At 55.1% G+C, this 16,176-nt stretch overlaps 1 protein-coding gene and 1 non-coding gene across 2 annotated transcripts; both read left to right on the top strand.

The window, feature by feature from the left end:
* Positions 1 to 521: 521 nt before the first annotated feature.
* On the top strand, positions 522 to 3,959 carry EGR1 (early growth response 1). The gene is made up of 2 exons (XM_042454534.1): positions 522 to 971; positions 1,487 to 3,959. The coding sequence occupies exons 1-2, from the start codon at positions 692 to 694 to the stop codon at positions 3,058 to 3,060; spliced, it is 1,854 nt and encodes a 617-aa protein (XP_042310468.1). The 5' UTR covers positions 522 to 691; the 3' UTR covers positions 3,061 to 3,959.
* Positions 3,960 to 15,458: 11,499 nt separating this feature from the next.
* LOC121924486 lies at positions 15,459 to 15,626 on the top strand. Its single transcript, XR_006102623.1, has one exon. It is a non-coding gene; the product is annotated as a U1 spliceosomal RNA (small nuclear RNA).
* The last annotated feature ends 550 nt before the right edge of the window (positions 15,627 to 16,176 follow it).

Genomic DNA, 16,176 nt, shown 5'->3' with positions numbered 1-16,176 from the left:
CTCTCTCTCGTGCGCGCGCGCGCTGGCTGCGGGACAGGCTTCCTCCCTCCTTCCCTGGTCTCCCCTGGCCAGCTCCCCCTCCCTCTCCTGCCGGAATTGCCATATAAGGAGCAGGAAGGCCCTCGCCGGAACAAAGCCTTATTAGGTCATGTCCTTATATGGTCTCCGCGTCCGGGGGCTTCCGGGGCTGGAAAGTGAAGGGGAGGCATGCAGGCAGGGAGGCCCCGGCTCCGACCGAGGCCCGTGCCAAGAGACGGAGGCCGAGGGGGGTGTCCGGGGGCCCTTCTCCCTGCCGGGCTCCAAGGCCGAGCTCTTGGACGGCAATCCCTCCTCCTCCCCCTCCCTTCCAACTGGCTTCCCCCAGCGCTGGTCTCTGACGCCAGGCGAGGTCCTCCTCTCCTCGGCACCATATAAGGGCTTCCTGCCTTCCATATATGGACATGTACGTCAGGAAAGGGGCGGGGCGGCCCCGGATGAGATGCGATATATAGAGGCTGCTCTGGGGCGGGCGGGGAGCCGAGAGCTTTCTAGCGGAGCCAGCAGCCGGGGAGCCCCGGGCCGAGAGGGCGGGGGAGGAGGAGGAAGAGGAGGAGGAGGGAGCGGGAGAGAGAGAGAGCAGCGTCTCTGCAGGGCTCCAGGGCAACCCCAGCCCACAGCCTCCCAGCCAGGCAGCCCTCCAGCCCAGCCCTCCATGGCCGCAGCCAAGGCCGAGATGCCTCTCCTGCCCTCGCTGCAGATGGCCGACCCCTTCTCCGCCGCCTCCGTCTCCTCGTCCTCCTCCTTCCCGCACTCGCCCCCCGCCATGGACGCCAACTACCCCAAGCTGGAGGAGATCATGCTCCTGGCCGGAGGAGGCGGAGGGGGAACCCACTTCCTCAGCGGAGGAGGGGGAGGCGGAGGAGGGGGACCCGACAACGGAGGGGGCTTCAGCGGAGAAGGCGGGGAGCAGTCCTTCGAGCACCTCGCCGCAGGTAGGCACAGGAGCATCCCGGGCAGGGCAGGGCAGGGCAGGGGGATCCCAGCCCCGGTGTCTCTGGGGGGGATGGCGGCGGCGGCGGCAGGGGACTCCGGGGCAGCGGAGGGGACCCTGCGATGTGCGTCACGGGCTCCCCCCGGGCTTCTCTCTGGCAGCTGGAGCTGCAGTCGGTGGCTCCGGGCTGCGAGAGATTGATGGGAGGCAGGGGCACCAGGCACTGCCTCCTTTTCCAGGACCCGTCCTCCATGCCAACCTTCTGCCCAGGAGCAATTCCAAAACCTCTCCCATTTTGAGCATGGAGTTGCATTTATGTGTAGAGCTTTGATTTGGTCCTGCGTTTTCCTGGGATGCCCCCATGTTGCGGTGCTTGCTCCTCCTCGGCGGCCAAGGGGCTGGAGGAGGGACCCCGGAGGAAGGAGGGAGGGAGGGAGGGATCCCTGGGGGCCTGGGCTGGGCGCGGGAGCCGAGGCGGAGACTGACCTCTCCTCTCCCCTTCTCTCTTCTCCGCAGACCCCTTTCCGGAGATCTCCCTGGGCGGCGAGAAGGCCTTGGCGGAGACGGGCTTCCCGAGCCAAAGCACCCGCCTGCCGCCCATCAGCTACACGGGGCGCTTCTCCCTGGAGCCGGCCTCGGGCAGCGGAGGAGGAGGGGGCGGCCTTCACCCGCTCTGGCCGGAGCCCCTCTTCAGCCTGGTCAGCGGCCTGGTGGGCATGGCCAACCCCCCGCCCCTCCAGCCGCCCTCCTCCTCGGCCCCGGCCATCTCCTCCTCCTCCTCGCCCTCCTCGTCGTCGTCGTCTTCCTCCTCGTCTCCCAGCCCGGCCCTCAGCTGCTCCGTCCAGGCCAGCGAGGCCAGCCCCATCTACTCGGCGGCGCCCACCTTCCCCAACCCGGGAGGCGGAGGCGGCGGGGAGCTCTTCCCGGATCCTTCGGGGCAGCCCTTTCCCAGCCCCTCGGGGCCCTCGGCACTGCAGTTCCCCCCGCCGGCCTACCCGACGGGCAAAGGCAGCTTCCAGCTGCCCATCATCCCGGACTACCTCTTCCCTCCGCCCATCACCCAGCAGCACCAGCAGCAGCACCAGGCGGCAGGGGACCTGGGCCTGGGCCTGCCCTCGGCGGCGGGGGCGGCGGCGGAGCAGAAGCCCTTTCCCAGCCCGCAGCAGCCCTCCCTCACGCCGCTCTCCACCATCAAGGCCTTCGCCAGCCAGAGCAGCGGAGCAGGCGGCGGCCTCGGGGCTTCCCCGGCGGCGTCGGCGGCGTCGGAGTCCGGCGGCAAGGGCCTGCCCTCGGGGGGCGCCTACCCGGCCCAGCTGGTGAAGCCCAGCCGCATGAGGAAGTACCCCAACCGGCCCAGCAAGACCCCTCCGCACGAGCGGCCCTACGCCTGCCCCGTGGAGTCCTGCGACCGGCGCTTCTCCCGCTCGGACGAGCTCACCCGCCACATCCGCATCCACACCGGGCAGAAGCCCTTCCAGTGCCGCATCTGCATGCGCAACTTCAGCCGGAGCGACCACCTCACCACCCACATCCGCACCCACACCGGCGAGAAGCCCTTCGCCTGCGACGTCTGCGGCAGGAAGTTCGCCCGCTCCGACGAGAGGAAAAGGCACACCAAGATCCACCTCCGGCAGAAGGACAAGAAGGCCGCCGACAAGGCAGCAGCCGCAGCTTCCCCGACGGCAGCCCCGGCCCAGACCCCCTACCCGGCCCCAAACGCCTTCCCCTCCCCGGCCCCCTACTCCTCTTCCCCTGTGACGTCCTACTCTTCCTCCCCCGTGACATCATACTCCTCATCACCTGTGACGTCCTACTCTTCCTCCCCTGTGACATCATACTCTTCCCCTGTGGCGTCATACTCTTCCTCCCCCGTGACGTCCTACTCCTCCCCCGTGACGTCGCCCTTCCCCTCCTTCCCCTCGCCCTCGGTGGCCCCCAGTTACGCTTCTCCCTTCCAGAGCCAGGCGGCGGCCACCCCCTTCTCTTCCTCCTCCTCCGCGATCCTCTCCAACCCCTTCGGCTCCCAAGTGACTTCGGCCCTGTCCGACATGGCCTCCACTTTCTCCCCTCGGACCATTGAGATCTGCTGAAGGGGGGGGGGTCCAGCGGGGAGAGGCAAGCTGCAGGATTTGAACTCTATCCCCTAGGTCTGACGGGAAGGAGGAAGAGGAGTTTTGGCCCCATCGGGACCTGGTCCCAAGGACTTCAGTTTGGGGGCTCTATGGGGAGGGAGGCGGAGAGCTTTCCTCCTCCTCTGCGAAACTGTCGAGTTCCACGGCCTGAGAACCACGAAGCCAGAGAGAGACTCCGCTTCTGCCTAAGGACTTTCCACTTGCATGGACCTTTTCAGCGACAACTCCCTTGCCCGCCTTTCTGCCCCTTCCCTCCATAAAGCAAGGGACTTTGGACTAGAGGCACAGACGGGGCGATCTTGCAGCTGTGCCGCCGCTTGGGTTCTTCTTGACGTTAAAACAACGAGGACGACCACAAAAGGACCTCTGGGCCTCTTCTTCCCTTTGCATTATTTGGAGGAGGATGAGGGTGAAGGACCACTTTCCTCTCCTTCTCTTCCACTCTTTCTCCTCTCTCTCTCTTTTTGTAAATTGTACTTTTTTGCTCTCCTTTAGTGATGACGACGCTGTCCTGAGTTTGACAACTTGTTTCTGGGGCGGGGGGGGGGGGGGGGGGGGGGGAGGACAAGTCTGAAAAACAAAACACAAACAAGCAGCACTTATGTATTTGAGCATGGCAACCTACGAGTGTGATGTTCTTCGCTCCAAATCTCTCACCTCGGAGGAGGCAACGCGCCCTCTCTCCTGCCTCATTCTCGCGTGGCAAACGTTTTTTCGTTGGGTTGGCTTTGGGGTGGGTTTGGGGTTTTTTTCTCCCTTTTTTTCTTTTCCATCTCAGGCTGCATCCACATTGGAGAAATAACCCAGTTTGGTACCGCTTTAACTCTGCCTGGCTCAAGACTATGGAGTTCTGGGAGTTGGAGTTTGTTGTAGGGCCCTGAGCGGAGCTCTGCTCCGCTCTGGGCCCCACAACAACTCCCTCCCAGATGCCATAGCCTTGAGCCACCAGAAAGAGTTAAAGCGGACCAAACTGGGTTATTTCTCCAATGTGGATGCAGCCTCAGTCCCTAGTCTTTGGTGCCTTGTTGTGAAGCCCTGCGGAGGTTGTGGGTTGGTGTGAGTGGATGCTCTGCATCGCGCCTTAAGGGGGCAGAAAGGGGGTCAACGAGGCTCAGGAAAAAGCAAAGCAGAAGGAGGGGAGGAAAGGAGGGGGGGGGGAGAGAAGAAGAAGGAGAAGAAAGGAGCCAGATGATGGAATGTAAGCAAAAACAAAACCACCGAACTTCTCAAAAAAGAGAAAATTAGGGGAGAAAAGTCTATTTTTTATACAGAAGTGTAAAAAATTTATATATATATATAAATATATATACCTTCAGCAGTTGGAATGTTGTAGTTACCTACTGAGTAGGCGGCAATTTTTTTGTATGTTACGAACATTGCGGTTCATTATTTTTGTGGTTTTAATTTTTTTTGACTTTGTATTTGTGTTTGTTTAAACAAAAAAGTGACTGTTTGGCTTATTATATATATATATATAAAAAACACATTGAATGCGCTTTTACTGCCAGTGGGGTATTTGTTGGTGTACAATATATATAGCCTCTGGAAAGAAGAAGAAGACGTAAAAAAGTCAATAAAAATGTCGAGAGGCGAGTAAAGTCCAGGTTTCTGCTTCGCTGGAGGGTTGGCAGGGCTGGCACCCCAGGGGGCACCTTTCTGAATGGGATCCCACACCCAGATGAGCCATGATCTCTCCTTTTTCACCTTCTCGCCCCGGCTTGGCAAGAGCAAGCTTCGAGCATGGAGATCTTTCAAGACTATAGCTCCCATCATCCCCACCCGGGGAGTGGCTGGCAGTCTGGGGATGATAGGGGCTGCTGGTCAATACTTCTGGAGGGCAACAGGTTGGGGGAGAAACCTGCACCAAAAACATGTGGGGGAGGTCCTGGGGGGTGGATGATCAGAAATCGGGATTTTTCTGGTGCGGATTGACCTGCTTGACTCAGGCAGTGCTTCGTTTTACTTCCTTTCTGCCCAAACCGAGATTCCTTCTTAAAAACATAGACCCAGGAGAACCTCTCTCTCCACATGTGGTTGGACTACATATCCCATTATCCCCCCCCCCCCCCATGACGATGGGAAAGGGAGCCTCCCTTCCTGGCCGCTTTCCCTCCTTGTGCCAGGACCCCTCCAGGGCACCAGTCCCTGCAGGAAAAGCTGCTCATTTTAACAGCTCCCCCGTCTTTCTTCTGGCATCTTGGATGAGGGAAACCCACCCTCCTGCAATTCAGGGACTGCGAGGGAGAAAGGGATCGGATGCAGAGAAAGTACTACCCGCCTTCCTGAGGAAAATATAAGCTGTATACGACTACAGCTTTCTGTGGGTTTTTCGGGCTATGTGGCCATGTTCTAGAAGAATTTATTCCTGACTGGCATCTGTGGCTGGCACCTTCAGAGAATGAAGATCTTTGACTGGCATCATTCTCTGAAGATGCCAGCCACAGAAATAAATTCTTCTAGAACACAGCCACGTAGCCTGAAAAACCCACAGAAAACTATGGATGCCGGCCATGAAAGCCTTCGACTTCACGTAAGATAAGACTGTACCGAAGAGAAAAGGATGCCCATAGTGCTGGAGGCACCCAGGGAGAAGGAGAAGCCCCTTGCAGGGAGGGTGGGTTTGGACTGGCTGGCATGGGCACAGAAGGGCCAGAGCCCCCCGAGGTTGGGGGGATTGCAGGAGGTATCTCCATCCCTTGACCCCTGGGCACCTTCCTCTCCCCACTGTGGCATCCTATGGTGGGTAGCCCTGGGGGCGGGGGAGAAGGTTGCCTCTCCCCACTCTCTGGAAGGGTTGGGACTGGGACACACACAAACACACCCAGGATGGCCCAAGGAGGCCGGGGCGAGGGGAGGGAGCAGAGTGGGGCCTGCTGCTGCCCTGGGTCTCTGATGGATCTGGTCCTGAGGCAGAACTCAGCAACGGGCTGCTTGGCTGGCCGGCCCTGCCTTTGTGGCCCCCTTGAAGGCCTCGAGAGGAACGGTGGTGCTCTCTCTCTCACACACACATACACATACACACAGATGCTCCCTCTCTCTCACACACACTCACAGCAAGAAAGAGAGAGAGTCTTCGTCTCCGATCAAGACGGGGCGCATCGCTCCCATTTTACAGATGGGGGAACTGAGGCAGGAGAAGAAGGGCTTGCCCCCAAATTCCGCGGCGGCGGCGGCGGGGGATGAAGGGAGGCCCTTCAGAGCTCCTGGGCGAGGTGCCCCAGAGGCAGGTTTTTTTAAATTCCAGAACTGCTGAGGGAGGGAAGCCCCCCGCCCTCCCTTCTTTCTGACCTGTGTTTTATGACGTGTGAAACGGGAGGAAGAAAGGAGTGTAGAGAAACCCCTTCATTCTCTGATCCATAAGTATTTTTGCTCTTTGTAGAGAAAAGACATGGGTTGCATCCACACTGGAGAAATAACGCGGTTTGGCACCGCTTTAACTTGTCTGGCTCAAGGCTATGGGATTCTGGGAGTTGGAGTATGTTGTGGGGCACAGAGCGGAGCTCCGCTCTGGGCCCACAACTAATTCCAGTCCACCCTCCAGAATCCCATAGCCTTGAGCTAAAACACATTTAAAGCGGTGCCAAACTGGCAGATGTAATCAGTTGATTTCGAAGCCAGTCTCGTTTTTAACTTCTATGTCTGGTTCAGGGAAGATGGGGGAAATTCAGAGGGGAGGGGAGCCCAGAGTCCCAGCCCATCATTCCCTGGACCTAAAAGCTGGGGAGGCTCAGGCCTGAAGCAGCTGCAGCGAAGATCTGGGTGAAAGTTCCTCGAAAAAGCTCCTTTTCGGAACTACCACTTCCACATCCCTCCCCCGCCCCACCCGCATGGGCTCCTGCCAGGTTGGTGGGGGATTCTGGGTGCTGTAGTCCGAGAGAAAGGAGGTCTGGTCTTCCTCACCTGTTCCATCATCGAAACTCCTCGGGGGCTGGGCGCTCTCCTTTGAGCCGGGCGCCCTCCGTGAGACTGGGCTGCCTGAAGCTGACTCCCCCCGGCCCCCGGACCTGGCAATGGAGGCCCCTTGCGCCGCCCCCGGAGGAGCTTTAGGGGTCCATGGTCTCTTCCCCGGGGCCAGGAGCCAAAGCCAAGAACGACGGGGAGGAAAGAGGGAAAAGAGTCAAGAAGAAAGAAAAGAAAACGCTTCATAGTTCTCGGTGGGTTTTTCGGGCCATGTGGCCATGTCCTAGAAGAGTTTCTTCCTGACGTTTCTCAAAAACACAAACAAACAACACACACAAAAACCCTAAGGATGCCGGCCATGAAAGCCTTCGACTTCACAAAACTCTTAATCCTGAGTAGGAAGGGATCGGTTTTGGAAAATTCGCAGATGCTCCATCCACCCTGCAGGAATAACCAGGTTTGACACCGCTTTAACTGCCCTGGCTCAATGCTATGGAATTCTGGGAACTGGAGTTTGTTTTGTGGTCACAGTGCGTTGGATAGAGCCAGAGGCAGAAGTGCAACAGGTCGAGCTATTCCTGGGGATGCCATGACGGGGGACGCTGAACCTAGGGAGAAATAGGAGCACCTCCCTCTCACCCCCCCCCCCCAAAAGGGGCTGCCGGAGGGTCCCGAATGAGGCCTTTCCAGTCGCAAGGCGTCTCAGTGACTCATCTGCGAAATGGCACAGTACTCCGCTATAAGGACACCTCGCAACAGCGAGAAGGAATAGGCATCTGGCTCCCCTAAGGGCTGAGAGAAAGGAGACAAGAGAGGGCTGGAAAGTCTAAGATTCCCTCCGAAATCCTTAGATGAAGGTGCCACTTCTGGGCACCACAATTCAAAAGAGATGTGGACAACCTCCGCTCCTCATCTAAAAGGATTTAGAAAGGGCTCTGAGACTCCGGGGACCTGGTCTGGAAGCTTGTACGATCTGCCTGAGCTCAGCAGGGTTGGGGTTGCCCGCATCTTTTGGGCAACGAGGAAGAATCCTTTCCCCTCCTCCTCCTCCTCCTCCTTCTTCATCCTCATCCTCCTTTGTTTGTCCCTCTACCTTTCTTCTAGCAGCCTCTGGATATGGCATCGTTCAACAGGTGTTGCTTCCCCTCTCCTGGCACTCCCCTGCTCTCCGGGGGCAGTGCCAGGAGAAGGGAAAAGAGGCCTCGGTCCCACCCCATACCCAGGCGGAGAGAGTTGGGAGAAGTCCCCCTGAGGTCCCCCACTCCACCCCTTTCCCCAAAGACGACTGTGGGCTACTCTTGCCTGCTCTCTGCCCGTCCTTTCCTCCAAAGTCTGCCTCCAAAGGGGCAGCTGGTGGCAGGAGACCCGGGGACCCTCATGCCAGATCCCCTTGAGTCTGTCACTGCCCCTTGGGCCTGTCCCATCCCTCTGAGGGAAAGCAACTGCAGGGAGAACCATCTTCCCATTCCCTCCACGTCTTCACGTGGGCTGCATCCACACTAAAGAAATAATCCTGCTTGGCACCGCTTTTCAGCATCCTGGCTCAAGACTATGGAATTCTGGGAGCTGGAGTTTGTTGTGAGCCCAGAGCGGAGTGGACCCCACAACATACCTCAACTCCCAGAATTCCATAGCCTTGAGCCAGAAAAGAGTTAACGCATTGCCAAACCGAGTTATTTCTCTAGTGTGGATATAGCCTTGGAGTAATAGAGCTCTGGTTTTAATTTTTGTCCCCCCCCCCCCACATAGACTCCATTCTGCTTGGGGTGCTCGGATCGTCCAAGCTGGCCTTCAAAGCACTCCTCCCCGGCCCTGTGTCCCCCGCCTGCCTCCTTTGACAACCTCTCACTGCCAGACCCCCTCCAGACTGGTGAGATGAGCCCACCTCTCTGTTTGCCAGCGCCAGTAGGTGGATCCATTCCTCGCCGGTCAAAGATTGCTGGGCTGGGGGCTGAGGTCCTTCTCTGTGGCACAAAAGACTGGCCAGGACAGCTCCAAAAAAGAGGCTGACCCTTCCTTGCTCTCAGTGGCTCTGCGCGAAAGGTCCAAACCCAGCCAAGCGTTTAGGATAGGGGAAATGAAATTCAATAGAATCATAGGGTTGGAAGAGACCGCAAGGGCCATCTAGTCCAACCCCATTCTGCCATGCCGGAAACCACAACCAAAGCACCCCCTGGGATCCATGGCCATCCAGCCTCTGCTTAGAGACCTCCAAAGAAAGAGACTACACTACACTCCAAAGAAGGAGGGTGTCCCACTGTCGAACAGCCCTGACTGTCAGGAGGTTCCTCCTAATGTTGAGGAGGAATCTCTTTTCTTGCCGCTTGCATCCATTGCTCTGGGTCCTGTTCTCTGGAGCAGCAGAAAACAAGCTTGCTCCCTCCTCAATATGACATCCCTTCAAATATTTAAACAGGGCTATCATCATATCACTTCTTAACCTTCTCTTCTCCAGGCTAAACATCCTCAGCTCCCTAAGTTTTTCCTCATAAGACATGGGTTCCAGACCCTTCATCATTTTGGTGGCTGGACTCCATCTTGTCCACATCTCTTTTGAATTGTGGTGCCCAGAAGTGGACACAGTATTCTTCCAGGTGGGGCCTGACCAAGGCAGAATACAGTCGCACTATCACTTCCCGCGATCTAGACCCTCTGGACGCCTCTAGTTCGACCTCTGGCAGGAGGTCTAAGAAAGGGACGGTGCGAGGAGGCGGTGTTTTCCTCTGAATCCCGTCCAGGGCGACTCAGTGGCCCGCAGAGGATGGCAGCCGCCGGGGTCCCGAGGGCCTGTTGGATGCGGCCCCCGGGGCCAGGCGTCCTGGAGAAAACCCCCGCGTTTGCAGGGAACTCCGGTAGGACAAGATAAGAGGGGGGAGGACTAAGGGTGTCTCTGCATTGGAGAGAGACTTCCGTTTCCTCACTGTTGAGTCCCCAGAAGTCAGGTCTCTTGAGATCCCTGGGAAGGACTGACAAAGCAGAAGGGGTGATAATGTCCTTTGGGAAGCCGGAGGGGGTTATTTCCCCAGTTCCTCAGGGCACCTGCAGAATCCAGGCCAGTGATGCCCAAACTCTGGCCTTCCAGGTGTTTTGAACTCCAGCTCCCAGAGTTCCTGGCTGTTGGTCAAAGTGGCTGGGGCTTCTGGGAGTGGGAGTCCAAAACACCTGGAAGACCAAAGGTTGAGAACCTCCTGCCCTGGGCCCTGGTGGGTGCATAACAGCCTGCCTGATTCGCCAGTAGCCAGCGTTGGCCTATGACTCTGGAGACCGGGATTCGAATCCCCGCTCTGCCATGAAACTCACTGGGTGACCTTGAGGGAGTCACACTCTCTCAGCCTCCTCAGGGGAAAGCCGTAGCAAGCCTCCTCTGATGAAACGTTGCGGGGGGAGTAAACCCGTGACAGGGCCGCCTCAGGGAAGCCATAGGTCGGAAACCACTTGAAGGCACACAACAACAACAACAACAACCGTCGACGCTTCTTTGGGAGCGGCTTCTCCCGCCAAAACCACTCTTGTTGGAAAGGTGCCCCGCCAGTGGAGGGAGGGGCAGAGAAACGGAGGACGTTCCCAGAGGAAAGCTAAAAACAACCACACACACACACACACAATTCTTGGGGATTCCTCCTGGACGGAAGGCGGGGGGAGGGGAGGCACGTCCGGGAAAAGGAGGACGTCCGGTCAGCCTGTCCTCCTCCCTACGGGGATGAGGGAGCCGCCGAGGGAGGGCAAAGCGAGCCGGGAATCCCCTTCTCGGTGGCTGCCAAGCGGAGGAGGAGGAGGAGGAGGAGGCTTGCTTTTCCTCTCAGCTTTGGCGAAAGGCAAGGAAGGGAGGGAGAGAGGAAAGAAAGAAAGAAAGAAAGAAAGAAAGAAAGAAAGATCCTGTCTGTCTGCAGCCTAGGCAGCAGGAGGGGGACCCGGAGCCCTCCTTGGCCCTGCTTTGGTTCCCAGGGTTTCCCAGGCCAGGAGCTGAGTGTGAGGGGGCTGTGAGGGCGGGCTCCTGCCCAATCCCCCCTCCCTCTCTCTCTCTCCGGGTGACTCTCTTCTGGCTCAGGCACCCGGCAGCTGTTTGCAATTGGAAGCCCCGAAGGGAGAGGCAAAGCCAAGGGAGCCCCGCCCGCCCCTGCCGGCCCCCAGCCAAGGACCGCCAGCCCCGGGCGTCCTCCTTTTCCCGGACACGCCCTCCATGTCAGCCTGCTGGCTGGCTAGGGACGCCTCCTCAAGGCGCTTTAACTGCCCTGGCTCCATCCTGCTAGCTGAGGGCTTCCCAGCAGCATAGCACTTCGCTTGGGCCAAATGCGGTCCCTCCCTGCTCCTCACTGGAGGACACGGTGGAACTCCTCCTGGGCAGAAGGCGGCGGGAATGGAGGACGCGTCCGGGGAAAGGAGGCGGCGCCGACCTTGCCCCGCAGGAGCAGCAGCAGCAACCGGAGCCCAGAGGCTGAGCGGCGGACCCAGCGTCCTCGGCGGCGGCGGCGGCGGCGGCGGCGGGGCTCCCGGCGGCAGGCCCTGCCTTGCCCAAACATGGCCCTTCCTTCCTTCCTTCCTTCCTCCCGCCAGCCATACATGGCCCTTCCTTGCGCCGCCATAAAAGGCGCTTCCTTCCTCCTTCTCCCAGTGGCTGCTGGCTGCCCGCCCGGCTGGAAAGCAACATTGCCCGGCTGCCAAGAGGCCTCCCTCCCTCGGCCCTGGGAGAAGGAAGGGCCCGGCGCTCCCACTCTGCGCTTCGCTCGGGGAGGCAGCTACTAGGAGCTGCAGCAGCTAAGAGACAGGCAGGGGCTGCATCTGGCTTGGACACCTTCTTAACTGCCACATGCTATGGCATTCTGGGAATGGTAGTTGCTCTGGGCACAACAGTTCAAAAAGGATGTTTGGAAACTGGAGCCATGTGTCCAAAGGAGGGGGACCAAAATGGTGAAGGGTCTGGAAACCTTGCCCTATGAGGAACAACTTAGGGAGCTGGGGTTAAGAGGTGATATGATAGCCCTGTTTAAATACTTGAAGGGATGCCATATTGAGGAGGGAACAAGCTTGATTTCTGCTGTTCCAGAGAACAGGATCCAGAACAGTGGATGCAAGCTCCAGGAAAAGACATTCCACCTCAACATTAGGAGGAACTTTGTGAGTGGAGTCTCCTTCCTTGGAGGTCTTTAAACAGAGGCTGGATGGACATATGTCAGGGATGCTTTGATTGAGAGTTCCTGCATGGCAGAATGGGGTTGGACTGGATGGCCCTTGCAGTCTCTTCCAACTCTATGATTCTATGACCTCTGGTGCCTTGTCCTCCTTTGCAGTGAGGAGGGCATCTGGTCACCCTGCATAGAGTGGAGTGGAGGGTCCAGGGACAGAGCAGGGACGTAGCCAAGGGGGGGGGTCTTGGGGTCCGCCCCCCCTTCCATTAGAAAAATGAATGGTGTGTGCTGCTGTGCTGCCACACCCAAGCCCCATTATAATGGTGGCACTTAGTCTGGACCCCTCCTTCCTAAAATCCTAGCTACGTCCCTGGACAGAGCTATGTAACTGGGCTGTGTGTCACTCTTTCAATTGAAATGCAAAAGCATGTGGGTATGGACCAGTGGCATCCCCACCCTTGGTGCCACTCAGTGTCACCCACCTCTGGTGCCACAACCTACAACCATTCCCAGAATTCCATAGCATGTGGCAGGTAAGGTGGCATCAAACCAGTTGACGTCTGCAATGAGGATGCAACCTAACTGAAAGAAAGAAGTTGGTAGCATGAGTGTCCCTAGACTTGAGCTCACTTCCTCAGATCCATTTGGGGTCAGGGTGACCAGACGCACCCTCCATTTCAGGCTTCTGTTCAGGAGTTACTCCCAAATGTCCTCCATTCTGAACATGGGCTTACATTCCTAGGAGTGTCTGAAGCTTTTATTTTGTCGTGTCCTACATTTTTTCTGGGAGGTCCTACCTTTTGCAGTGCCTCCTCTGCAGTGAGGAGGACAGCTGGTCACCCTGTGTAGGGTGGAGTGAAGGGTCCAGAGACAGAGCTATATAAGTCAGCTGTGTGTGAGTCTGTCAGTTGAAATCTAAAAGCTTGTGGGTATGGATCAGTGGCATCCCCACCCTTGGTGTCACCTACTCTGGGGGCTTCCAGGAGTGGCGATGGCCAAAAAGGTGTGCTTGGCCTTCTCCTTCACCTTAGTGGTGGAGGTCTAGGAGAAGGGCCTGACCAGGTGTCACCCCTCTTCTGGGATGTCACCCGGTGCAGTCCACACACCTCACACATCCCTAATGATGCCCCTGTAGCACTTTACATTACCATACTGCTTCATAATGAACTAAGCCCTCTGTCTCTAAGGCCTTGTGGGATCAAACTCACAACATTATAGCTGCAGTACCAGCACTTTAACCACTGTGCCATCAGGGCTCCAATGTAAATATCCTCACACACAACCAACTTATATAGATCTGTCTCTGGACTCTCCGTTCCACCCCATGCATCTGAGGAAGTAGGCTCAAGTCTACAAAAGCTCATGCTAGCAGCTCCTTTCTTTCAGTCTGTCTCAAAGGTGCTACCTTTTACATACTGATTTTCCAGACTAACACAGCTATATCTCTGAGTAATAATAATAGTAGTTAATAATAGTAGTGATGCCCCTTTATGATGAAAATCTATTCAGGCTTTCCCACTCTTCTCAATTAAACATGAAGAGAAAACAGTTTTCCCAGAGCTTTCTCCTCCACCTCTATTAGGGTTCCCTGCATATGTTCTCTCACTTTGTGCTTTTCTATGCTGGCAGGAACTTTAAACTTTTAACAGGTAGGTTTCAGTGAGCTGAACACCAGCCAGCTCTGCACGCTGTCATTGGGAAAGGGTGACTGTTAAATTTCCCAATGTGCCCCCTGGGAAGTGCATTGGAAACCATACTTTATCTCAGCAATAATTTCTGCTAAGGTTTTGTAAGCCTTAAAGAAAAGTCAAAGACAATCCTATCTTTTGGTATTGAACAAAGGTGAAAAATAAGACAGGGGTTCTCAGCCAGGGTTACCTGGAAAACTAGGGTTCTATGAGAGGTCTCCAGAGATTCTGTGAGAGAACTGTGATTGAAAAAACAAACTTTTTTTAAGCTGTAGATATACATTTTTATAGAGGGGTTCCGTGAGACCAGAAAACCATCTCCAGGGTAAAAAGATTAAGAAAGGCTGCTTTAGACCATAATCTTAGGGAAATCGTGCACCTCTAGTGGGATTAAATTATTAATAAATGTTCACCAAAACATTCAAACTTGTGTTGTCTCTCAACCAAAATAATTTCTTAAGTGTTAGTCTAACCGTGTGCTATGAGCCAGTTTAAATAGTGGGATTTCCATATTGTGACAGCTCTTACAGCACCCTAGATTCTCCTTCTACTAAACTGGGAATTGGGGCAACAAGGACATTCACTTTGGCATTTCCTCTAGGTTTCAGTAAGATTGCTTCTTAGTAACTAGCTTGAGAAGCACAGCTTAAATCAATGGTAGAAGAGTATGTTGCCAGAAACAGCAATGTCTTTTTCATATTACTGCTTTCAGAATGCCAAGGAACAGTTCTTAAAACATCCTCGCTTCTGGAGGGCCAAGATTAATATTGTGTAAGAAGTTGGGAGGAGGAAAGAATTCCATCTGTATTTGTTTTGGCCAAATCCTGTTATGGTTCACCAGTGACTGAAGCTGGCTAAACTTGAAGTTGTCACCAATATCCCTTATTTCTTTAGGGAGCACTTAATATAGTACTGCAAACACTGGACAGCTCTAACAAATTCAAGTCTAAACTGCAAGCCAGAAACAAGTGTAAAATGAGAAACTGAACGCTTGACTTTGTAAGTTTCATGGCAGGTAGTGCCAAGAGGAATGGAGTTGCTCCAAAGGTCTTTGTTGTTAAAATTCTGGCTTTGGCACAGAAACTTGAATAACTTGTGGTTGTCTTGTTAAAACTTGCTTTGAAATAATGAGGTGTAAGGAGATGTTAGAAACGTTTGTTGTTTATCGCTGGTAAAATGTCATGTGGCAGATTCTGAATGGTGGTAAAAATGAGAAGGAAAGGTGCCTCTTTCCCTCCTCTGTGTGGGTGACTTCCACAGAGAAAGAGGTAATCCTTGCAAAGTTCAAAGAAACACCATCTTTTCTTCTTCAGGGGTCCTGTGAAGACAGGTATGTTTGTTTTGTTCCTTTTGCCAGCATGTATTCCAAATGGTAGAAAATGCCATGCATTCTTGCCACTCCTAGTTCTTTTCTGATCCTGCAGATGCAGCACGACTAGTACCTGAACAAACTGAGCTACTTTCATATAGTTTCACAGATATACAGTATATGGGATGCCCCCTTTTATTGTTATGTGCCTTCAGCTTAACTGAGACTTATGGAGACCTTATCCTAGGGTTTTCTTGGTAAGATTTATTCAGAGGAAGCTTGCCATCATCTTCTCCTAAGACTGAAAGACTGTAACATGCCCAAGATCACCATGGCCTTACCTGGCAGGGGAGATACCATAATCATGAAGGTGTTTTTCCCAGAGTGAGGCTCATCCATTGCACTCCAGGTGTGCTGACTTCTGCGATTTCCCCAAATGCGAGAAACTTGACTGTATAATTTGTGGTTGCCGTGGCCCAGCAGGTATTCTACTTCTCATCTTCTAGAGGCCTAATCCAACACTCAGACCACTACACCATGATCGCTCTCCACTGTCTCACTCTTGCAATGCTCTATTTAATGATATTACCTAAACACACACACACACTTTTACCCTTTACTTGGTTTACTTGGCTGAAGAATAAGGAGCTGCACATGTGCTACAAGAAACATTTACATACCTCTGAGTATACAGTTTAAATCTCTCCTCCCTGCCTCCAAGATTCAGAAATTGATGAGGGTGGTGGAAGTTGATGAAAGAGTTGTTTCTCCATCACACTTATCTCTCTGTACCTCAGGGGTCTTGGAAGCCAGTATCCTTCCCTTCACACCTTCATGCAGCCTAGCTCATCAACTGGCCTGCAAGGCAAAATGGCTATGGTGTCACTGGGGCCAGGAGCCCTAGCGAGAGGAACTGAAAGCTATATATGCTTCCACCCCACCCCAGCCACAGGCCCAGGACTCAAATGACTCTTAACTGGGTTTCTCCTTATTCACCACAATTGTCCTTCAAGGCATGTGTCAGACAATGGTAGCCAAATCAAACATTTGA

This window comes from Sceloporus undulatus, chromosome 2, assembly GCF_019175285.1.
Source record: "Sceloporus undulatus isolate JIND9_A2432 ecotype Alabama chromosome 2, SceUnd_v1.1, whole genome shotgun sequence".
Lineage (NCBI taxonomy): Eukaryota > Metazoa > Chordata > Lepidosauria > Squamata > Phrynosomatidae > Sceloporus > Sceloporus undulatus.
This window is presented reverse-complemented; position numbering and strand designations above follow the sequence as displayed.